Source organism: Sorex araneus, chromosome 2, assembly GCF_027595985.1.
Source record: "Sorex araneus isolate mSorAra2 chromosome 2, mSorAra2.pri, whole genome shotgun sequence".
In the NCBI taxonomy this organism is placed as follows: domain Eukaryota; kingdom Metazoa; phylum Chordata; class Mammalia; order Eulipotyphla; family Soricidae; genus Sorex; species Sorex araneus.
In genome coordinates this window covers 8,753,498-8,777,449 of record NC_073303.1, presented here as the reverse complement: position 1 = coordinate 8,777,449, position 23,952 = coordinate 8,753,498, and the positions used below count along the sequence as shown (strand labels likewise).

At 42.5% G+C, this 23,952-nt stretch overlaps 1 protein-coding gene across 1 annotated transcript in view; it reads left to right on the top strand.

The window, feature by feature from the left end:
- The first annotated feature begins 417 nt into the window (after positions 1–417).
- LOC101551538 (E3 ubiquitin-protein ligase TRIM38-like) overlaps positions 418–23,952 on the top strand; it is a 46,819-nt gene continuing 23,284 nt past the window's right edge. The window contains exons 1-6 of the mRNA XM_055124275.1: positions 418–503; positions 3,619–4,042; positions 10,723–10,818; positions 14,311–14,541; positions 23,094–23,116; positions 23,222–23,334. Coding sequence (XP_054980250.1) covers positions 3,635–4,042; positions 10,723–10,818; positions 14,311–14,541; positions 23,094–23,116; positions 23,222–23,334 — 871 coding nt within the window. The 5' untranslated portion in view covers positions 418–503; positions 3,619–3,634. The remainder of the gene's footprint in view (positions 504–3,618; positions 4,043–10,722; positions 10,819–14,310; positions 14,542–23,093; positions 23,117–23,221; positions 23,335–23,952) is intronic.

Sequence of the window (23,952 nt, the reverse complement as noted above, 5' to 3'; positions counted from 1 at the left end):
CTCCCTGTCTCTGCCTGGGAGGTCCTCCCTGGTGCACCCTAGGGCACCAGCAGCCAGTGTCTCACAGAGCAGGCCTTCCCCATTGCTTTACAAAAACTTTCTACCTCCTGGACCTGGAAACATCCTGGTTTCCGGTCACCCTGAACCTCTGGAGGAGCCCGAGTCACCTCCTGATTCTCCACGAGCTCTGCTCTCATGACCACCCCCTTCACCCCACAGCTCTTTGAATTCTTGTTCCCTCAGGTCTGGGAGGGTGACCCATAAGGGCACACTGTTCCCCTGGTTGCCAGTTTACTGCTTCATCCTGGGGGAGCTCAGATGACTATTACTATCATTTACATAAAGAACAACAAAGGACTTGACTCTTCCAACCACTGACATGTCGGTCACTAATCTGAGCTGCAGTCCCAGTGAGCTAGTAAGTGCAGACAGAGACCAACCTGGTGAGTCCTGCCCCAGGACTGCCCAGAGACAGGGGAAGGAAGAATTACAACTGATTTATGGTGAGTGTCTTCAAAACGGGACAAGATAAAACTGAATTTGGATATTGTTTCAGTACTGAAAAAATGTTGTGCTAGTAACATCTATGATGAAACAGTTTTAGGTCTTCATAAAAGCTTCCTTTAACAGGATTTTAAACAGTTTTTATTGGAATTCACATATCAAACAAATGTGGGTATGTTTTGAAAAGTACATTCCATTGGCAACATTTCTTCCTCTTGTTTGACTTGGCTGATGTCAGGACCTGATCGAATGAGTGAAAGAGGAGCAACACTATAACTAGAAAATGCCACAAATTCCTCCCTAAAAAGCCAAAATAATTCTAGGAAAGGAATTGATGGGGTACATCACTTTTTCCAATTTCATACTGTTTTTCAAAGCTTTAGTGAATAAAAGACTGTGCTGCCGGAATAAGGACAGACACTCAGATCGATTTAATAGAAATAAGAATCCAGAGAGAGATCTCCAGGCATCTGGAATGATTAATTAATCTTCAATAAAGAAACAAAAAATATGAACTGGGGCAAGTAGAGTCTCTTCAACAAAGGGTGATGGAAAAGCTAGTCAGTCACAGACAAAAGGAAAATAAAAATTCATACCCCTTCCTAACACCAGGCACAAAAGTCAAACCAATCTGGATTATAGATCTCTTTATCAGACCAATATCCATAAGTTATATTGAGGAAAATAGGCAAGACTGTCTATGACTTTGAAGCTAGAGTTAACTTTAAGGGTTCACTGCCACCGGCCAAGGAAGCAGAAGCAGAGATAAACAAATGGGATTACGTCAAACTCAGAAGCTTCTGTACCTCAAAGGAAACAATGGCCAGAATTAAAACATACCCCACCCTCTATCAGAGTGTCCACTGCCCTCCACATGGTTTCAGGTTTCTCTCATCTATACTAAGCCTCATATACTCCATTATAGGATAGAGGAGAAAAAGAGGTACTGGAAGGAAATTATAACTGAATAAGCAGCTCTGTGTCCAGTGGGACCTTATCTGACCTTATCTCCCCATCCTGGAGACAGAAATGATCAAACTCCCGTAGCTACAGTTTCAATGGAAGGATGGGGAGCTTGCAGCTGTCTTGGTCAAGAATAAGGTGGAGGGATCTCAACAGTCTCCCTTTGGGGGTTTTGTGAGTTCCCTTGTCCGTCCAGTGGCCATCTTGTCACACTTCCCGCGTGGGATCTAAGGCTTCTAGGGTCATTCAGGACAGTTCTCACTTCCAGCAACCAAGTTTGCCACAAAGGAAGCAGAACTTTTGTGAGCGAGGGACTTCTGGCTGGCTTAAGAGTGGTCTAGAGGTGGCAGACACAATCTTTGATCTTCTTTTGTCTTCTTTTCTTTGACCTTTAACCTCTCTGGTGACCCTTATCTCTCCTCTCCCCTCCTCCTGGTAGCAATAACTAGAGAAAGTTGCCCTATTTAATTCTGAGTCAATAAGTGTTCCTTCTGACTGTTCTGGTATTTTTTCACTTTTATTCATTATTGTTTCTCAATCCTTGTAGTTGAAAGTTGTGAGACGACTTAGAATATCACTAGAGTGGAAGGTGAAAAATATTTGTTTATAAGGTATATCTGCCTTCTTCTTAGATCATTTACAAAAGAAATAGAACTATTGAGTGCTTTATAGTTAAGGGAATTCCCCTTTTCCAAATCTCATGCTCCAAATTATATTTGAGCTAAGCCTTATCACAGAGAAAAATATTACCCCCTGTACCAGCCCTCCAACCCCGAAATTTTCCTTTTATCCATTACTTAGAATACTTTAACTCTCAATGAAAATTCCACTAGAACCTTGTTTGGGATCATAACAGACACAATCTTTGTTATTTAAAAAAAGGTTTAGGGCAGGGGCGGGGGGGTGGGGAAAGGCAAGTGAGATAAGTTCCGTTCCATCATCCCAGAAGATATTCTCTATGCATTTAAAGAAATAATTCTCATAAGTAGAAGGAAATGCCTTGGCAGCAACTTTAGTTCAAAAGGCAGCATTAGTTGTTGGCATAGCTCATCAAGGTCAGGTCACAGAAGCATTTGTTTCTACCTCATGCTGTCTCTACCCCCCTCCCCCCAACACACACACACTCAGCAGTGAGAATAGGGGACAGAGCTCCCCACAAATGTAATGACGTGGATGAAGGGCAAAGTCCTGGGTAAATTCTTGTTCCCTGTGCTCCCTGTCTCAATTCCTCACTGGTGGACACCAGGGTACAAAATGTCAGGATCCACAGAGTTCTGTCATCCCAATCTGTTCTCACTGCCCCACTTCCAGGTGTCTGTCACGTCCATTGGCTCCAGTCCCTCTGACCTTCTGGAAGAGCAGGTTGGCCTGAGATGGGACAGTCACCTCTTGGGGTCTCCAGAAGCTCTGCTCTCAGGATAACCCCTTCCCCTCCCACCTCTTTCAATTCTCTGTCCTCAGGTAGGAGAGGGACGAGAAGGGCACACAGCAATTCTGGTTGTTTGTTGACCTTATTATCATCCCGGTGGAAGCCTAGGGAGCCAAGTTCTCATCACCCATATTATTTATTCATTTATATATTTATTTATTTTGCAGTGGGAGTAAAGTAGCAAGAACTTAGAATGATCCAGTGCAGACATGTTTTTTGGAAGAATTCTACAAATACCACCTAATTTCAGTACTAGTTAAAATAAATCAACCCAGTAGTTATGAGGTACCTTTTCACAGTGGGAGTCTCGCCTCCTTCCATGAGTTTCTCTCCTTTGCTTCAACTTTTGCACGTGACCCTGTCCTTTTCACTCTCTCTGAGTTCCAAAATATTTCTAGAGATAAAATGGAATATTTGATCTTGTCTCATTTGTCACCACAGACTCAAGCAATGGTAAACCACTGAAATGCAGTCAGTGGAATGAAGGAACTAACTATTCATTTTATTATTTAATTTTAATTATACTCAATTTAGGGAACCAAATGTCCCCCTAAGTCTTTCACAACATAGATACATGAAATGAATCTTCTCAATTCTAAATCATATCTCTCTTAGAGAGATTTCAAAGTTCATAAGAGGTACAGAAACTCAAATTAGATGCATTTCTGACACACTGGAAAATTCTGATTGCTTCATCTCTGCCTCTTGATCCAACATTGCAGCATTTCCAAAAAAGCAATGATCTCAGCTATACTTGCCACGAAGTTGAGGGAGGAAGCTACCTGCCCCATCTGCCTAAAGTTTATGACTGAGCCGGTGAGCATCGACTGTGGGCACATCTACTGCCGCCTGTGCATAGTGGGCCTTACTGAGTACCGAAGCCCTGAAACATCATCTCCAGGAACATTTCCTTGTCCCCAGTGTCGGGAACCTTTTAAAAGTGATAGTCTCCGGCCCAACAAGCCTCTAAGAAGTATCATTGAAACCTTTAAGGAAATGGATCAGAAAATGTGTAAGGAGCATGGAAAGCAGCTCCACCTGTTCTGTGAAGATGATGGTCAGCTCATCTGCTGGCGCTGTGAGCGGTCACCACAGCACAAAGGACATGTCACTGCTCTGGTTGAAGACGCATGCCAAGGCTACAGGGTGAGTGTGGGGGCCCGAAAGCCTCCTAAAAACCTCATCTGCTGCTGCTCTGAAACCGGTTTCATTTATTTATTTGACAGGAATTATTTTCATTGTAGTGAGGAGCGGGTGAGCAGCAGGGATGGGGGTACCAGCGGGATGGTGGGGGGTTTCCTCGCCGGCCACCGAGTGATTACTCGGATCTCCACGAACCTCCACTGTCTCTGCCTTGTGGCCGGCGGGGTCGCTCCGTGACGGTGGCAGGGGGTTGTGGACCCTCCCCGGGATGCCCTGTTCGCTTCTGCGGAAAGATTTTATTTATTGGTTTCTGGGGAAACAAGGTAATTTTTGCTGAAGGAACTTACTTAGAAAGATGCATAAGCGGGAGGCTCTAGCGGAGCGGGCGCTGGCCTTACACGCGACCCACCAGGCTCCGTCCCCGGATCGCCGCCAGGGGGAGCCCTGAGTACCATCCGGCCCATCAAAGACCCGGGTTGGCAGAGGAAGCACCTCTCCCGCAAGTGGAGTTTGAACCGAGAGGCTCATTCATAAAGTTAGAAGCAAGGGAGAATAAGCAGAGATCTTTTCCCTTTTTAAATGTATATGTCATTGTGTTTTAGGGCCTCATCCAGCCTTGCTCAGGGCTGAATCTAGGCCCTTCAGCTCAGGGATCCCTCCTGGGGTTCGGGGGGCCCCAGAGGATGTCGGGATGTGTGGCCTGTACCCTCCCCGCCGACCTTTCCTCCAGCCCCCAGCCAGAGAGAAAGTGTCCCCCAGATCTGCAGGGCCGCATGCAGCCACTGCCATGTTAGCACCATTGCTGGGACACTTGCAGCGCTCCTATAGGCCACAGAGGTGGGGTGGGGGTCCTCCAGAAGTGTCCCCAGGCGGCCCTTTCTGGCCGCCTTTCATTCCTTAGGCTGATTACAGAGTCAGGGCTAAAGTGTCAATTTTTCTCATCAAAGGGACCTGGGAGCATTTTCTTTTCTTAAAAAGAACTCGTTTTTTTTGAGTCAGGGCCAGGGGGAATGCATAGGGTGGGTTCACTCCTCCTACCTCTGCACTCAGGCATCACTCCTTGCCTTGCTCAGGAAACTTTTGGGATGCTGGTAATGAAACCTGATTCAAACGCTTGCAAGACGAGCACTTCATCCACTTTACTATATATCCAGTGCCTTTGTACAAGAAATTTTGAATTTGTTATTCATCTTACAGCCTGTTCTCCCTCTTGGAGAACCTGGCAAGCTCCTCTGAGAGTTTCCTGCTCACACGGGAGAGACTGGCAAGCTCCCCGAGCCGTATTTTTATGCCAAATACAGTAACAATGATAGGTCTCATTCTCCTGACCCTGAAAGAGCCTCTAATGCGGCAACACTGGGAAGGACGAATAAAGAGAGGCTGCTAAAATCTCAGGGCTAGGACGAATGGAGATGTTACTGGTGAAGATGATGCTAGAGGAAATCGACAATCAATAGGGTGATAGTGATAGTGATAGTATATGCTTCAGATGTGCTCTGTCACTTGCTGCAAAGGTGAGTTGTCACAACATCCTCACTAAAAAATGCTGAATCCATCTGCCTCCATCCATTGATCAACTCCACCCTCTAGCTCCTCAACGCTTTCCCCTTGCTCAAAATCCAAGTTCTGGGGTTTCCTTTTTCTTACTCAGTTTCTTTATGTTCAATGTATGAGTGACATCATCTGGGATTTGTATTTCTCTTCTGGATTGTTTTTCTATAATTATACCTCCACTCCATCCAAGTTGTCACAAGTGGGAACATTTTAATTTACTTATTTAATTAATTCATGCATTTTTAAATTAATTTTTAGAGCACTACAAGACTGTACATGATTGGATTTCAGTCATACAGTATTCCAACAACCATCCCTCCACCAGTGTACATTTCCCAGCACCAGTGTCCCCAGGTTCCCTCCCATCACCCGCCAACCCCACTCCTTGCCTGCCTCTATGACAGGTGATTTTCTTCTCTCTCTCTCTCTCTCTCTCTCTCTCTCTCTCTCTCTCTTTCTTTGTCTCTCTCTCACACACACTCTCTCCTTTTGGGCATTGTGGTTTGCAATATTGATACTGAAAGGTTATCAAGAATATCCCTTACCTACTTTTATACTTTTAACCCTCAGATTTTGTCTAACGTGGTCATTCCCTTTTCCATTGGGATCTGTCTTTGTTCCAGTACCATGCCTTTTAAAATATTACTGTTTTGTAGTAGTGTTTGAGGTTGGGGAAGGTATGCATCCCATATTTTTTTGCTTTTTTAGTCACACATGGAGATGCTCAGTGGTTACTCCTGGCTCTGCACTATGGAATTACTCCTGATGGTGCTTGGAGAACCATATGGGATGCTGGGAATCGAACCAGAGTTGGCCTCGTGCAAGCAAAAGCCCTATCCATTGTGCTATAACTCCAGCCCCAGCATCCTATCTTTTACCCCCCAAAATTGCTTTGGCTATTTGTGGGTGCTTATTGTTCCATATGAATTTCAGGGGTGTTTGATTAATTTCTTTGAAAAATATCATGAGTATTCTTATGGGGATCGCATTAAATCTGTATAATGTTTTAAGGAGTATTGCCATTTTGACAATGTTAATTCTCCCAATCCATGAGCAGGGGAATGTGTTTCCATTTCCTCATGTCCTCTTTTATTTCTTGAAGTAGAGTTTTGTTGTTTTCTTTTTTTTTTTTCTTTTTTTTTTTTTTTGCTTTTTGGGTCACATCCAGCGATGCTCAGGGGTTACTCCTGGCTTTACACTCAGGAATTACTCTGGCAGTGCTAGGGGGACCATATGGGATGCCGGGGATCGAACCCAGGTTGGCCGCGTGCAAGGCAAACGCCCTACCCGCTGTGCTATCGCTCCGGCCCCAGTTTTGTTGTTTTCTTTGTAAAGTTCTTTTACCTCCTTAGTTAAGCTGATTCCAAGGTACTTGGTTTTCTGAGGTAAGATTATGAACTGGATTGTTGTTTTCATATCACTTTCTTCTCTCTCATTATTTGCGTATAGGAAAGCCATGGACTTTTGGGTATTGATTTTATAGCCTGCAACTTTGCTGTACAAGTCTATTGTTTCTAGGAGTTTCTTGGTAGAGGTTTTAGGATTCTCAAAGAATAGTATCATGTCATCTGCAAATAGTGAGAACTTGATTTCTTTCTTTCCTATCTGGGTGCACTTAATATATTTTTATTGCTTAACTGCTATGGCAAGTACTTTCAGTACTATATTGAATAGTAGTGGTGAGCGTGGGCATCCTTGTTTTGTCCCGAATCTGAAAGTCTTTTAGTTTTTCCCCATTGAGAATAATACTTGCCATGGCTTGTGGTAGATGGCTTTGACTATAATGAGGGAAGATCCTCCAATTCCCATTTTGGTGAGGATTTTCATCTTAAGTGGGAGCTGTTTGTTCTGATTGCAGTAGTCTTATCATTTCAAGTCTTTCTTAGGCTTTGTTGATGATCTTTACCATCATTTCTTTGAGTTCATTAAGCGTCATCATATGTCACTAAAGTTACAGTATAAGAATTTCCTGACCTGGTTGGTGTTGTTTGTGCCTTCAGTGATACTGTTCTCACTCAGTGAACTTGGTGGGTGTGGAGGCTACTGGGACCTAGGCAGAAGGGAAGGTTCTGCCTCCCTTTTCATAGTAAGCCAAGGATGTGAGCAAGATACTGGTCTCACCTGGGACGGTGGCAATGCCAAGTAGAAGTTCAGGATCAGTCTCTCGTAACTTTTCTATTATTGTTCAATTGAGCACCGTAGCACTGTCTGTAGCACTAGCGTCCCATAGTTCATCAATTTGCTCGATCAGGCACTGGTAATGTCTCCATTGTGAGACTTGTTACTGTTTTAGACATATGAATACATCACGGGTAGCTGGCCAGGCTCTCCGTTCACTCAGGATACTCTCGGTAGCATTCCGGGCTCTCCAAGAGGGATGGAGGATGTGAACCTGGGTCAGTTGCATGCAAGGTAAACGGCCTACCTGCTGTGCTATCCCTCAGTGATATATGTATATATATCCTAATTCTACTAAGTCACCCCTTCCTCTTGGCCTAGGGGAGTACTAACCAGCAGTACACATCACTTTGGGAGAACAATTTACTCAAGCCTTCAAAATAGCTCAAAGGACTTTAGAGAGGTGTAAAAAAATTCAAACGAGCATGCGGAAGGATGATGTGTGTTTGCAGGCTCTTGGGGCAGTTCTCACTCTCCTGCCACCCGTGTTTGGTGCTCTCAAAGCGTTTTGTATGGACCGGATTGGGATGGCTGTTGGCGATGGGCAGGCGGAAGGAAGAACGAGGACCGAGCTGGTAGCTAATTAGTTGTCGTTTATTCAATTTCTCGGTCTCTCTCATCTCGCATTCTTCCCTCCTAGTCCCTCATTCCTAGATCCCAGACCACTGGATTCTGACTCTGACTCTCTCTGACTTTCTGGATTCTGACTCTGGATTCTGACTCTTCTTCTTCCTGCTTCTGCTTCTTCTTCCATTCTCTGCTTCTCCTTCCCTGGATCCTGATTCAGAACCCCTGGATTCTGACTCTGACTGCTTCTTGCTCTGACGACTCCCTGACTCTTTTTCTGCCTCCTCTGGCTGGCTCTCCTTCTCTTCTAATCTCCTCCTTTTGTGCTCTGCTTCTGTGTGTGGCTGTGCTCTCTTATGTGTGTCTATCTCTGACTCTGTCTCTGTAGTCTCTCCTCTGGTTTCTTCCAATCTCTCGGAAGAAAGTAATACGTGAGCACTACTGTCATAAAAGTATCTGGACCCTTGTCATTTGATTTCTTTATTTCTGCTGAAAAAATGTTGTGTGGGGGGCTGGAGCGATAGCACAGAGGGTATGGTGTTTGCCTTGCACGTGGCTGACCCGGGTTCGATTCCCAGCATTCCATACGGTCCCCTGAGCACCGCCAGGGGAAATTCCTGAGTGCAGAGCCAGGAGTAACCCCTATGCATTGCCGGGTGTGACCCAAAAAGCAAAAAAAAAAATGTGTGATTCTTATCTTTTTGTTGCTGTGATATAGAACGTTTCTTCATTTTCATATCTTTAACAGTCCTTGAAATCTAAAATCAGACTGAGAAGTAATGATATTATGCTAACAGTGTACTCTATTGAATTGGTTTTGCTAAGATATTATTGAGGATTTTTAGATATATGTATAATAATATTGGTCTTTAATATTATCTTTAGGTTTCATTCTTGTCTCCTTTTTGTATTAGGTATTGTTGCTATCAATAACGGCGTATGAAAGCTCATTATTTCCTTGCTTATATTGGTAAAATTTCAAAGGGTATAGGATATCATTGAATCATTTCTAGATCTCACCTGTGAAAGTTTGGGTCATGAAATTTTCCTTGGAAAGGAATTTTTACTTCCATTTTCGATCTGCACCTAAAATGTTCAGGGTTTGCTCCTGGCTCTGTCCTTAAGCATCACTCCTGACTGTGCTCATGCACTGTATGCTGAGCCAGGACCAAAACAGGTTCAGTTGCTTACAAAGGAAATTGGCTCACTTTTGGCCTTACAAACTTATTAGAAATTCCATCTCCCTTAAAATAAAGAAATGATGTAGTATCAGCACTGGAAAAATACCTTCAGTAAGGGACCAAACAGAGAGCACCCCTCAGCCCAATTACATTCAAGTTAGTACTATTTACCGGGATCATTCCAGAACATTCAGGGTAGAAGATAACCCTCATTGGAGAATAATGAGGGGGTTGGTGCCATAATATAGCCTTTAGGGCAATTGCCTTGCACTAGGCTAACTGGGGTTTGATGCCAAGCATGCCATATGGTTCCTGATGCACTGACAGGAGTTATACCTTTAGTGAAGAACCAGGAGTAACCCCAGAGAATCCCCAGGTGTGACTCCCAAAGCCAAGACAACAAAAAATTGACATCTTCCTGGTATCTTTTGATGATGGAGAAGTCCTGAAAGTGTGGAGAAAAGATAGGGACTCCTATAGTCAAGACTGATGGCAAGGCCACAGATAAGTTTCCCCGGCACCATGACCAGGCCATGGGGTGTGTGAGTGGACGGAAAGATAGGTGAAGAAACAAGAGTAGAATTTAGACCTTCAACATTGATCACAGTTGAGAGTATTAACCATAACTCAAAGGAGTACTGGGAACTGAATGTTTTTGTTAATGTAGGACAAATGTTGACATGAGAAGACCATTTTGTCTTAAAATAAAACAGAGACACCAATTTCTAAAATTCATATTATTCCCAAAAGTATAGGGTGGGAGCATAGTTAACTAAAGACTTAGACATGTGACTCGCTCTGCAGAAATGAATGCCGGTGAATGAACTCCAATGAGAGGCTTTGATTAACATACATGCAAAGGTATGTTTGGAGGCTGCTTGAACTTTGGTAGAATAACAGAGTGGGCACTGTCCTGCTGCCTCATTCCTTAATCCCATATGCAATTGAGAAATGTGTTGTCCTCTTGAACAAGTTTCTGAACCCCATATGTTTTCTACAACACAGAAATTATGTTAAGCATTTTATTAGTTTAGCAGATTGCCATGAAGATCAACGTGTTATTAGACTGATTACTCTTTCTCTCAGCATGTAAGGACTCACCAAATATTCACGTTATTCTAATTGTCTAAAAGACTGTGATTTCTGTTGGATGTTGTGAAGAGTTATCCAATTGAATAAACTAACACCCATTTTTTTCCTCAGGAACAGCTCCAGAAAGCAGTCATAAAACTAAGCACAACACGCTTAGATGTTGTAAAGCATAGGAAAGGCACGATTAGGAAACTAAGTGACTGGAAGGTAAGAGTTTGAAGCTTCTTGTGGTCAAATCATATGCCATCACCTTGTCTAGTAGTAGTTATTGCTTGGTGAAAGCACTATGAAGATTTATTGATCAATAAATGGTCCCAGATTGTTAAAAGTAATGTAGAAAGCACCATTTCCCTTTACTATTTTAGCTATATGCATCTATTATATTTTTACTGCAAATACTTCAACCTTGTGAAAGAAATTTTGTAGGATTCCCAATATCTGAGTTGTAGAAGAAGAAATATTACGGCTGACCTGGAAAGATGCTTGATGGAATTCAAATTCTCAAACTTTGAGAGTACTTACCTGTTTTGAATCCTCCACTGCACAATTTTGGTGTATTTTCCACAGTGTAGTACCTCACACTCAAGTTTTTCAGCTAAAGGGACCAACTATTTCTCGACACTTATAGAGAGATTCATTCTGATGAGATGCATTGAGCTCAACTTAATGAGTATATTAATATGGAGGACCAGAACTACCACAAGAACACACAAAAGACAATTACTGAAAATAGTCGACTCCCTATGGATGGTAACATAATTTTTTATTGATAATGATATAGTATATTAGACTAAAATATTTTTTTCATCTGGACTTTATTGATCTAATAAAATTACATTAAGAATTGAAATGAATTATACATTATTGTGCTCATGTTTCTCCCATACAAGTTCGAGAACCCCTCCCTTCACCAGTGCCCATTCTCTACCACCAGTAAACCCAGCATCTCTCCCACCCTCCCCAGTCCCGTCTCCCCCCCCACACACACTGCCACTATGGCAGGGTATTCCCTTTTGTTTTCTCTCTCTGATTAGGTGTTGTGGTTTGCAATAAAGGTGTTGAGTGGCCATTGTGTTCAGTCTCTAGTCTACATTCGGCACGCATCACCCTTCCCCCGCATGACTTCCAACCACATTTTACTTGGTGTTCCCTTCTCTGAGTTCCCCAGAATGAGAGACCAGCCTCCAAGCCATGGAGTCAACCTCCTAGTACTTATTTCTACTATTCTTGGGTGTTAGTCTCCTAGTCTATTCTATATTCCACAGATGAGTGCAATCTTTCTATGTCTGTCTCTTTCTGACTCATTTCACTTAGCATGAAACTTTCCATGCTGATCCACTTATATGCAAACTTCATGACCTCATTTTTTTTAATAGCTGCATAGTATTCCATTGTATAGATGTACCAAAGTTTCTTCAACCAGTCATCTGTTCTAGGGCACTCAGGTTTTTTCCAGATTCTGGCTATTGTAAACAGTGCTGCAATGAACATATAAGTGCAGATGTCGTTTCGACTATACTTTTTTGCCTCTCTGGGATATATTCCCAGCAGTGGTATTGCTGGGTCAAATGGGAGTTCAACCTCTAGTTTTTTGAGAATCGTCCATATTGTTTTCCAAAAAGGCTGAACTAGTCGGCATTCCCACCAGCAGTGTAGAAGGGTCCCTTTCTCCCCACATCCTCTCCAACACTGGTTGCTTTTGTTCTTTTGGATGTGTGCTAGTCTCTGTGGTGTGAGGTGTTATCTCATGGTTGTTTTGATCTGCATCTCTCTGATGATTAGTGATGCAGAGCACTTTATCATGTGCCTTTTGACCATTTGTATCTCTTCCTTAGGAAAGTTTCTGTTCATTTCTTTGCCCCATTTTTTGATGGGGTTGGATGTTTTCTTCTTGTAGAGTTCAACCAGTGCTTTATATACCCTTGATATCAACCCCTTATCTGATGGGTATTGTGTAAATATCCTTTCCCATTCTGTAGATAGATATTGGACTAAAATATTATCACACAGATAAGTAAGCCATTTTTGCCTCTTTCATAGTGCTTTGAACTTCAATCATTATTCATTTTTATTTTTTAAGAAGTTTTATTGGATCATCATGAGATACAGTTACAAACTTGCATGATTGCATTTCAGTCAAACAATGCTTGAGCACCCATCCCTCCACCAGTGCACATTTTCCACCACCATTGTTCCCAGTGTCCCACCCATCACCCCCACCCCATCACTCTCTACCTTTTTCGCAGGTACAATCCTTCTTACTCTCTCTCTCTAATTTTGGGCATTATAGCTTGCAATATAGATACTAAGAGGTCATTGTCAGTCATTATTCTTTATGTGAAAATGTCCAATATGATCTCGCAAAAGAAAGCCTTTTGCTTTCATTTCTGGCATCTTGAGTGGTGGGAAGATCTTCACAATTAAAAAAAAAACTCCTTTCATAAATACATGGATTGAAGCTATGCTTGACTCCCACTTAAAAGTAAGTAAGTTACTCTTCTATTAACTTCAGAGACATTGGAAGACTTTCTGAAATGAGAAAGATAAACGGGAAATTAAAATTCTAGTCCCCACCCCACAAAATAAAACCTGTGACCTACAGGAAAGATCATTTGTTTTAGCCATAATCACACATTAGGGTGGTTAATTGAACCTAGAGTTGGTATTTCTAGTATTTATGATCAGAATCTGCCAATTGGGCCTTTCCCTGGTGAAACTCAAGAACTTGCCAGGGTGGTCATTGTTATTTCAGTTGTGATGTCACAGTAACAATCTTCAATAAGATTCAAGAAGAAACTTCAGAATTTTCTTGAACTGAAAGTTTATCTGAAACACAGCAGCACGACTTTACATCAAAATGAAAACATATTTATTTTTATTAGTCACATTTTATTTATCTTGACTAAGCTCTACCCATGGCGTATTCAATATGCCAAAAACAGTAACAACAAGTCTTGCAATGGAGGCGTTACTGGTGCCAATTCGAGAAAATCGATGAGTAAGGGGATGACAGTGACAGTGATACAGTGAAGCACTTTAGTCGTACTCCTTACACCACCTTCTTGGTGAGGTGGAAGGAATTTATCCAGATAACTGTATAATGGTGAGGACCTCTTCAACCTTTGAATATCTGCCATCCAAGCATAACTCTGGTCTAGGAAATAATGAAGATCTCTTTAGGCTACCACACATTAACTGAGGAACTTGATGTGTGTGTGTGTGTGTGTGTGTCTGTGTCTGTGTGTCTGTGTCTGTGTGTATGTGAGAGGTTAAAAGTCACTTAAAAGTCACTTAAACTTAAAAGTCACTCTTAGTATCCTTTTGAGTGGCAGTTAAGTTCGTACATACACTTGTGCAGCCATTGCTTTTATCCACCTGCAAAACTCATTCCTCAGCAAAACTCAATCTCTCTTCCTAGTTCTCAAATATTTTCCTCCTATTTTCTGGTATTCACTGTCTTTATTAATATCATTTACCTCATATAAGTAGAGTTCTATAATATTGACCCTCTGTTTCTGATTTATTTCTCTTTGCTCACTGCCTAGCTGACTCATCCATGTTGCACATTGTATCAAATGTTCCTTCCTTATTACTACTGAATATATTTCACTTGTTTCTGTGTCATTCATATTGTGTATGGATGTATCGCTAATGAACATTAATCTGTATTCACATCCTGAGTACTTTTCTTCCTTATAGGAGAAAATAAAGCATGAGGAAGAGAGAATCCATTCTGAATTTAGGAGTCTTCACACATTTCTGCATGAGGAGGAGAAGTTTTATATGTGTCAACTGAAGAAAGAAAATGAGCAGCAGCTGAGCAGACTGCAGGGCAATGTAGAGTATCTGGAAAACAAATTTGAGGAACTCACGAACTGCATCCTGGAACTAGAGGAGAAATGTCAGGGCTCAGCACAGAATTTGCTGCAGGTGAGTCTGGAGGAAACAGAGATGTCTTATTCCCATGCTAGTCAGAGCAGAATGGTGAACAATACAGAAGACTACAAGGCCTACTTACTCAGTTTAGACTCCTCCCTTTAACTCACCTTGTTTGGCATGACACCCTAAAGTTCTAGCTGAGTGCCATGAACTGTTGTATTTCACCTTTTCTTATTGTACGTGTGAAGTTTGGTCCTTCCTGAGGACATCTCACTGTATTTTCTAGACCACAGTCCTCAGGTCAGGTTAGTCATCTTACCCCAGCAGGGTCCTAGTCTTGTCGTTACTTTTGGATCATTACAGCATTTGTCTATGACCATGCTCTCAACTTACAGTTGAGTATTGTGGCTCTTTGGCCTGGTCCATTTCGATGCCCGGGTAGCTTACAGCTTGCCCTGGATCCATTCAGTCCCTTGTCAGAACCCTGATTTGGATGTGTTAGGAACTAAAGGCAGCTGAATTGAGAAAGAAGATGCCCAAGAGTAAATATTATTGGAGACAATCCACTCCCAAGTTACAAAGCATAATTTTAACTGTCTTCCTGTGTCCATACAGAAAGGACATTGCTTTAAGGTAAACTAAGTTCCCTGCAGCAAGGCTGGAAGGAAAAACCAAATGTTATCCTACATACATGTACAACAGTTCTTTATCCACTATGTGTTCTTGGGTATTTGGGATGATTCTAGGTCTTGGCCATAGTGATTGACACCATAATAAACACATAAATGCAAATATATTTTAAAATTAATGTAGTTTAAATGAATGTAGCTCTTTGGAATGATACACAGAGCTGGAAAGTCTAAATTTCATGGAATCTCAGTTCTTCATTTTGGGGGGTCTCCTCTACAATTGTGAGTCTGTATCCTATTCTAATTTCAAAGTAAGAAAGCACTGTGTGTATTAAAAAAGACGCAATTGTTTCTCACGACTTTCCCCCATTTTATGTTTTTACTGTATATTGCTTTCAAGTATGGTTTTTGCCTTTTAAAGGAGGGTTGTTAGTGTTTCTAATAAGTTTGGTTTAATAGTTAGGAACTTATATTTTTTAATTTTATTGAATCACTGTGAGATAGTTACAAGCTTTCATGTTTGGGTTACAATCTCACAATCATCAAACACCCATCGCTCTACCAGTGCACATTCCCCACCACCATTATCCTGGGATATACTCTCCTTTCCCACCCTCCCCTGCCGCCTCCATGGCAGACAATATTCCCCATATTCTCTCTCTACTTTTGGGCATTATGGCTTGCAACACAGACACTGAGAGGTCATCATGTTTGGTCCAATATCTATTTTCGGCATGCATCTCCCATCCCAACTGGTTCCTCCAGCCATCATTTTTTTAGTGATCCCTTCTCTATTACATCTGCCTTCTCCCCTCCACTCATAAAGTAGGCTTCCTGCTATGGGGCAATCCCCCTGGCGCTTGTATCTACTGTCCTTGGGTGTCAGCCTCATGTGATGTTATTCTATACTCCACAAATGAGTTCAGTCCTTCTATGCCTGTGCCTCTCTTTCTGACTCATTTCACTTAGCATGATACTCTCCATGTCTATCCATTTATAAGCAAATTTCATGACTTCATGAAATCTCCTAACAGCTGCATAGAATACTATACCATTGTGTAAGTGCACCAAAGTTCCTTTAACCAGTCATCTGTTTTATGGCACTTGGGTTGTTTCCATATTTTGGCTCTTGTGAATAGTACTGCAATGAATATATAGGTACAGATGTCATTTCTACTGTGCTCTATTGCATCCTCGGGATATATTCCCAGAAGTGGTGTTGTGGGGTCATATGAAAGCTCAATTTCTAGTTTTTGAAGGACTGTCCATATTGTTTTCCAGAAAGCTGGACCAGTAGGCATTCCCACCAACAATGAAGAGCGTCCCTTTTTCCCCACATCCATGCCAGCACTGGTTGCTTTTGTTCTTTTGAATATGTGTCAGTCTCTGTGGTGTGAGATGATATCTCATTGTTGTTATGATTTGCATTTCCCTGATGACTAGCGATGTGGAGCATTTTTTCATGTGCCTTTTGGCCATTTGTATTTCTTTTTTAAGGAAACTTCTGTTCATTTCTTCTCCCCATTTTTTGATGGGATTGGAGGCTTTTTTCTTATACAATTCTACTAGTGACTTGTATATCCTGGATATTAATCCCTTATCAAATGGGTATTGAGTAAATATTCTATCCCATTCTGTGGCTCTTTCTGTATTTTATTCACAGTTTCTTTTGAAGTGCAGAAGCTTCTTAGTTTGATGTAGTCCCATGTAAAAAACTAAAGCTCGCCGAGGGGCGAGTGCACTTGCGGGCTCTCTAGGCGGCTCTGTCTCACCGCCCATGTTCGGTGCCCCTGAACCGCTGTGTGTGCTGTCGGTCAAGGCCAGGCAACAGAAGGAAGAAGGCCAAACTGGTTGCTCGATCCGTTTATTTCATTCTCTCCCTCCGCTTCTCTCCCACTCTCCTGGATCTCTCCCCGTGGATCTGCCCCCGTGGATCTGGCCCCGTGGATCTGGCCCCCCAACCCACTCTTACAGCCTAGTTAAATCTCCACAGCATGAGGGGGTTGGGGCATACACATAGGTGTGGTCCCCATCAATAGGGTAAGGTTCCTTTCCCTTAGGGGACGCTTCTCCTAGGACTTAATTCTCTTTCAGCAGGAGGATCCACCCAAGGGCGGAGTCCCATGAATGTGTTTCTCTTCTCCTCAGCCAGCAAACATATAAGAAATCATAATATTAATTATTTTGTATGGACACAATAAGAGATGCATTAAAGCTTATAGAATTGCTCTCCTGGGGCCATCTCAATCTCAGATTACAGTGCTCAGGCCAGATCAGTCTTTCCTATTCCTGGCAGTGTCCCAGTCTCATAATTACTATTGGATCATGACAGCATTTGTCTATGATCAAGCTCTTAACTTATAGTTAAGAATTAGGCACTTTGGCCAGGCCCATCTCGATGCCAGGGTAGCACATAACTCACCGCTTGCCCTGGATCCTTCCCGTCCCACGTCGGGGACCCTGCTTTGGGGTGCTAGGAACTGAGGGCAACTGAGGCTTAAGTGGAAAAAGCAGATGCCCGAGAGGGAATAATATTTGAGGCCAATTAATTCCCAAGTTATAAAAACATAATATTGTCTTCTTTTGTCTATACAAAACAGACCTAGCTCTAAAGTAAATTATTCAAAAGGCACAAGAAGAGGAGAAAGGCAATATTAACTTATATAATATAAATTCAGTATCCTAGGAAGTTCTGACCTTACAAATTAGCAGAGTCAGATTAAGGGAAAGCCTCGGATTAACTCTTTTGGGGAAGAGAGCATGGAGAAGTGATTACAGCTAAACAAAGGGATGGGAGAGATTCAGGAACACCTTGATGGGTGTGACTGGGGTAAGCCTAAACTCTGGGGAAAACCGGGACAAGCTACTTGTGGCAAGGGGGGAAAGGACAAAGTAATGTCATCGTACAGTCCCATTTATTTATGTTTGCTTCCACCTGTATGGTCAGTGTTGTTTCATCCTTAAAGATGCTTTTAGCTTCAATGTCACATAGAGTTCTGCTTACATTTTCTTCGATGTACCTTATAGATTCATGTCTGATATTGAGGTCTTTAATCCACTTTGATCTGACTTTTGTGCCAGGCATTAGACAGAGGTCAGAGTTCATGTTTTTGCAGGTAGCTATCCAGTTTTCCCAGCACCACTTGTTGAAGAGGTTTTCCTTGTTCCAATTCACATTTCTTGCTCCTTTGTCAAAGATTAAGTGGCCATATATTTGGGGTTCTGTTACAGGATATTCAACTCTGTGAATTTGCCCATGCCAAAAGGGTGTGTGCTTGCGTGCTCTCTGGGCGGCTCTGTCTCATCGCCCGTGTTCAGTGCTCTGGAGCCGCCGTGTATGGGCTGTATCGGGACGGCTGTTGGCCAAGAACAGGTGAAGGAAGAACGAGGACCAAGCTGATTGCTGATTAGTTACCATTTATTCAATCTTTTGTCTCTGTCATCTCATGCACTCTTCCTTCCTAGCTCCTTCCTTCTCCTCCTCTTGATTCTGCTCCCTTCACCAGTTTCTCTCCCTACTTGTCTCTCTCTCCACCTTGCCCTCTAGGCTATACACAGTCAGGTAGCAAAATCAACATAAGAAAGCCCTTCCTGAGGATCCCCAGATTCAAAGGAAACAGGACCTAGGGGCATTCCAAAGCCCTTCCTGACTGCCTACAAGCAAAATACTTCTTAAGGTTTTTATCCTTTCCTCAGTCTAAAAACTCATTAACATCTTAATACTAGTTATTTTTGTATGGACACAGTAAGAGATACATTGAGGCTTGTAGGGCAGCTCTCCTGGCAACATCTTGCCACAGACTCAGACTATAGCACTCAGGCCAGATTAATCATTCCTAACGCTAGTAGGGTCCGAATCTAGTTATTACTTCTTGGGTCATGAGAGCATTTGTCCATGACCAAGCTCTTAACTTATAGTTAAGCATTAGGCACTTTGGCCAGGCCCATCTCAATGCCAGGGTAGCACATAACTCACCATTTGCCCTGGGTCTGTCCCATCCCTCATCGGGACCTGCTTTTGGCAGTGCTAGGAAGTAAGGGCCTCTGAGGCTTAGGTCAAGAGAACAGATGCCGAGGAGGAAAATATCATGTAGAGTCAAATGACTCCCAGGTTACAAAAGCATAGCATTTGCTATAGCCTTCCTGTGCCCATACAAAAGGACTTGGCTCTGAACAAACTAGGCAAAGGACTCAAGGAGAAGAGAAAAACAATATTTACAAGTCAGCAGAACACAAAGAAAGAAGTTACAAATAAACACAGAGGAATGGGAGCACTGTGATGGGAACAACCCAATAAACCTAAACTACCTGAGGCTATGTTATCCTACATTGCAGGTCTGTTTTTCCCCAATACCAGGCTGTTTTAATTACTACTGCTTTGTAGTAGAGTTTGAAGTTGGGGAAGGTGACACCACCTGTAAAAAATTACAAAGGCACGCTTGGGAGGGGGAGATGCAATGAAGTGTCATGTTGTTCTGTTGTTCGTGGGCACTCAGGGCAGTTCTCTCTTGAACTCGCCTTTGTGTTTGCTGTTCTCGAGCCGCTGTGTAGGGACCGGATCGGGATCGGGGACGTTCCTCCTTGTGCTCTGCTTATGTGTGTGCCATGTGTGTGCCGCTGTGCTCCCTTCAGTCTGTCTCTCTGTCTCTATCTCTGTAGTCTTTCCTCTGGTCTCTTCCGACCTCTCTCTCTGTCTCTGCTTCTGTGTCTTCTGTCTGTGTTGTCTCCTTCGCTTCTGTGTCTTCCCGTGTGTCTTTTGTGTCTTCTCGTCAGCCTCAGTTTATACAGCAAATTACATAGGGTGGTGACACAAGGTGGGTTTAACATTAACAAATCAACAAAGAAGGGTAAAACTGTTTCTCGAGAGATTAACAAAATCTCATCTAAGGGGATTACTAAGAGATCCCCTCAAGGGTGGGGTGCAAACAAGGGTGTGTCAGGGTGTGTCCCTTTTTCTTTCCACAGCCAGTAATCCACTTAAATAAATTAAAGTAAATTAAATTTACTTCTAATATTTCTAGCAATGTCATTCTGTATGAGCACAGTAAGAGATATATCAGACTTAAAATTTGGTTCTTCCTGAGGACATTCACTATATATTCCAGACCAGTCCTCAGGCCAGGTTAGTCTTCCTAACCCCAGCAGGGTCCTAGTCTCGTCGTTACCTTTGGATCATGACAGCATTTGTCTATGACCATGCTCTCAACTTATAGTTGAGTATTATGGTGCTTTGGCCTGGCCCATTTCAATGCCAGGGTAGCTCACAGCTTGCCCTGGATCCATCCCATCCCTCGTTGGGACCCTCATTTTGGGGTGCTAGGAACTAAGGGCTATTGAGTTGAGAAAGCAGATACCTGGGAGTAAATATTACTGGAGTCAATCTGCTCCCAAGTTACAAAGCATAATATTAACTGTCTTCCTGTGTCCATACAGAAAGGACATTGCTTTAAGGTAAACTAAATTTCCTATGGCAAGGCTAAAAGGACAAACCCCATGTTATCCTACAGCCACTCATCTTCTTTTTTCCAAGAATTGCTTTAGGTATTCGTGGGGGTTTATCGTTCCATGTAAATTTCAGGAGTGTTTTGTCTATTTCTTTGAAAAATGTCATGGGTATCCTGATAGGGACTGCATTAAATTTGTATAGTGCTTTGGGCAGTATTGCCATTTTGATAATGTTAATTCTCCGTATCCATGAGCAGGGGGTGTGTCTCCATTTCCTAGTGTCCTCTTTTATTTCTTGAAGTAGTGTTTTGTAATTTTCCTTGTATAGGTCCTTTACCTCTTTGGTTAAACTGATTCCAAGGTACTTGATTTTCTAAGGTACTATTGTGAACGGAATTGTTTTTTTAATGTCCCTTTCTTCTCTTTCATTATTTGTATATAAGAAAGCCATGGACTGTGAGGGTTAGGGGTGAGGTTCTGGTTTTGTGCAGGCTAGAATAGCAAATCTACTGTTCACTCATGTCCACTATCTCCACAGAGAACTTGTGAGGCTAAGTTGTTGTTGCAACAAGCCACTGTCAAGACTTTACTGTAATCAACAGCAAAGTCTCTTGTTCTTCACAATTACAGTGCCTCACCCAGAAGCCTTTCTCTTAGTGGTTGAGTTTAGTCATTTGTGCACTTCGGAACCAGCCTTCCAAATTTCTTGCATTAAAAGCGCTCTGAGTCTTACTGATGCCCTGCATCAGATGCACTATTTGTGTTCTCGTGCCGGGGGGAGGGAAGATGGGGAAGGGAGGGACATGGTTTTTGTAGTCATCTCACACAGGCAGCAAAGATGTCAGCCCAGAATGTTAGTGAGTGCTCCATTTGCCTGGCACCCACAGCTGTATGCCCACTTTATTTATTTATTTAATTTATTTTAAAGACATTTTATTGGATCACCGTGAGATACAGTTACAAACTTGCATGTCACACAATGCTCAAGCACCTATCCCTCCACAAGTGCACATTTTCCACCACCATTATTCCCAGTGTCCCACCTGCCACCCCCACCCCACCCCACTCCCTGCCTCTGTGGCAGGTACAATCCTCCTTATTCTCTTTCTAATTTTGAGTATTATGGTTTGCAATACAGGTACTAAGAGGCCATTGTGTTTGGTCCTTGGTCTACTTTCAACATACATCTCCCATCCTGGGTGATCCTTCCAACCATCATTTACTTAGTGGTTCCTTCTCCATCCCAACTGCCTTCTCCCCCAGCATGTGTGGCCGGCTTCCAAACCATGGCGTGATCCTCCTGGCTCTTATCTCTACTGTCCCTAGTGTTAGTCTTATATTATCCTACTTTATATTCCACAAATGAGCGCAGTCATTCTATGTCTGTTCCTCTCTTTCTAACTAATTTCACCTCTCCACTTATATGTGAATTTCGTGATTTTATCTCTTTTAACAGCTGCATAGTATTCCATTGTGTAGATGTACCTGAGTTTCTTTAAAAAGTCATCTGTTTTTGGGCACTCGGGTTGTTTCCAGATTTTGGCTATTGTAAACTATGCTGCAATAAACATACAAGTTGTATGCCGCACTTTAAATATTGGTTTGAGAACTGGTCATGCCCAGGTCAATCCCTCCTTTTGGCCTTGTGAAGAAGTTGATTCATAAGCATTTTGGTGAATTTTCTGCCTGCTGTTTTGTTCCCCTGACCCTGATTGAAAGTCAGTTTCACCCTCTTGATGAAACTGGTCCACATCTTTTGATGTGGTCCACATTCTTGGTCCACATCTCTTGAGCTCATTACTGTTCTGAAGCTCCTCATATGAAAATTCACCCAGAGCCACTTGTTGCTTCCTGCTATGCACTTCCATTGTGGATTACACATGGAATCTTTTGGTAGCATCTATTATATTTTGTTATATTTTGCACCATCTGATTCTTTCGGACAGGGCAATTTCCTCCTCCATCTTGGTTCTACCACTGTCTGGAGGTTTTTCTAGTTCCATAACAGAATTGGAGGTGATACCATAGTTTTCAATTATAGTATGACTGTTCCAGCATCATGTGGTACCTGCTATCAACACCTAAGCATCTCAGCCACAGATGCTCTACATCAACTCAGAACTCAGATCCTCTGAGAAGCAGTGTCCAATATGGACTCACTCTAAGAAAATCACATCAATGAATATGTCTGAAAATACACCAAAGCTCCTCACAGGTCTCAGTCAAGAAGATAGCAGATGAGAAGTTGATAGGCAGTTGATGTGAGTCCAAGGAACACAGGTGGGAATCATTCTACTAGAAATTCATCAGTGTCTACGATTATAAGGCCAGTAGCACACCTCAACAGTAATGAAGTTACACTGTACACATGAGACCTTGGTTCTATTCCCTGCCTAGGGGGGAAATAAGTGATGCTGGATCACTTCACTTACTTTCCTCCAAGGAGTGTTCGTAGAGAACTGCCTGCATGCCATGCTCCTTGAAGGTCAGATGTTCCTGTGCTAACCTTTGATTTTTGTTTCTCTACAGGATATAAAGGACACCTTGAGGAGGTGAGTGTCCATGCAAACAGTGTGGGCAGGGGAGGAAGACATGCATAGAATCATGACCAGAATGAACCACTGGTTCTGAAAATCTCTGGTTTCTGCTTACTCTAGGAACTCAGCTATCTATGTGGTAACACCAATGGACATTTCTTTGGAGGTGCATACTGTATGCAATGTCTCTGAACTCAACTTTAGTGTGAGAAAAATGTTAAGGCGCTATCAAGGTATGTAGATTTGAGAATCCCTTATTAATATTTTATTTAACTCTCAGTGTAATGCAAGAAAGGTGGATAATTATTGTGCTCTGGGGTGCAAATGACCTAAGGACCTTAACCCCATAACATGTATTACTAAACCCAAAGCTGAGTTTTCTCTTTCTACAATTCTCTTTAATCATCGCTTTCTATGTTTCTGTAATCTCTTATAAAACTCAAAAGTAAAGAGAAAGTATTTTTTTTAATTCTTTGGTCTAAGATCAAACCTAATCTAAGGACCAGAGAGAAAGCTCAATGTGCTGAGGGCATGCTTCGTGTTCAGAATGTGCAGGTAGTCCCATCACTGAAGTTCTCCTTCCTGGCATCCTTGGGGCTTGTAGGGATCAGCTGGACCAGTTGGCCTGGAATGACTGTGCCCCCTGAACCCACATGGGAGTCCCTTCTCCAAAATCCTGCGTTAGAGCTGTTGTAAGCTTTTCATGTTTATGATTTTATTGTTATTCAATTTTGGGCTGGAGCGATAGCACAGCAGGTAGGTTGTTTGCCTTGCACGTGGCTGACCCTGGTTCGATTCCTCTGACCGTCTCAGAGAGCCTGGCAAGCTACTTAGAGTATCTCGCTTGCACA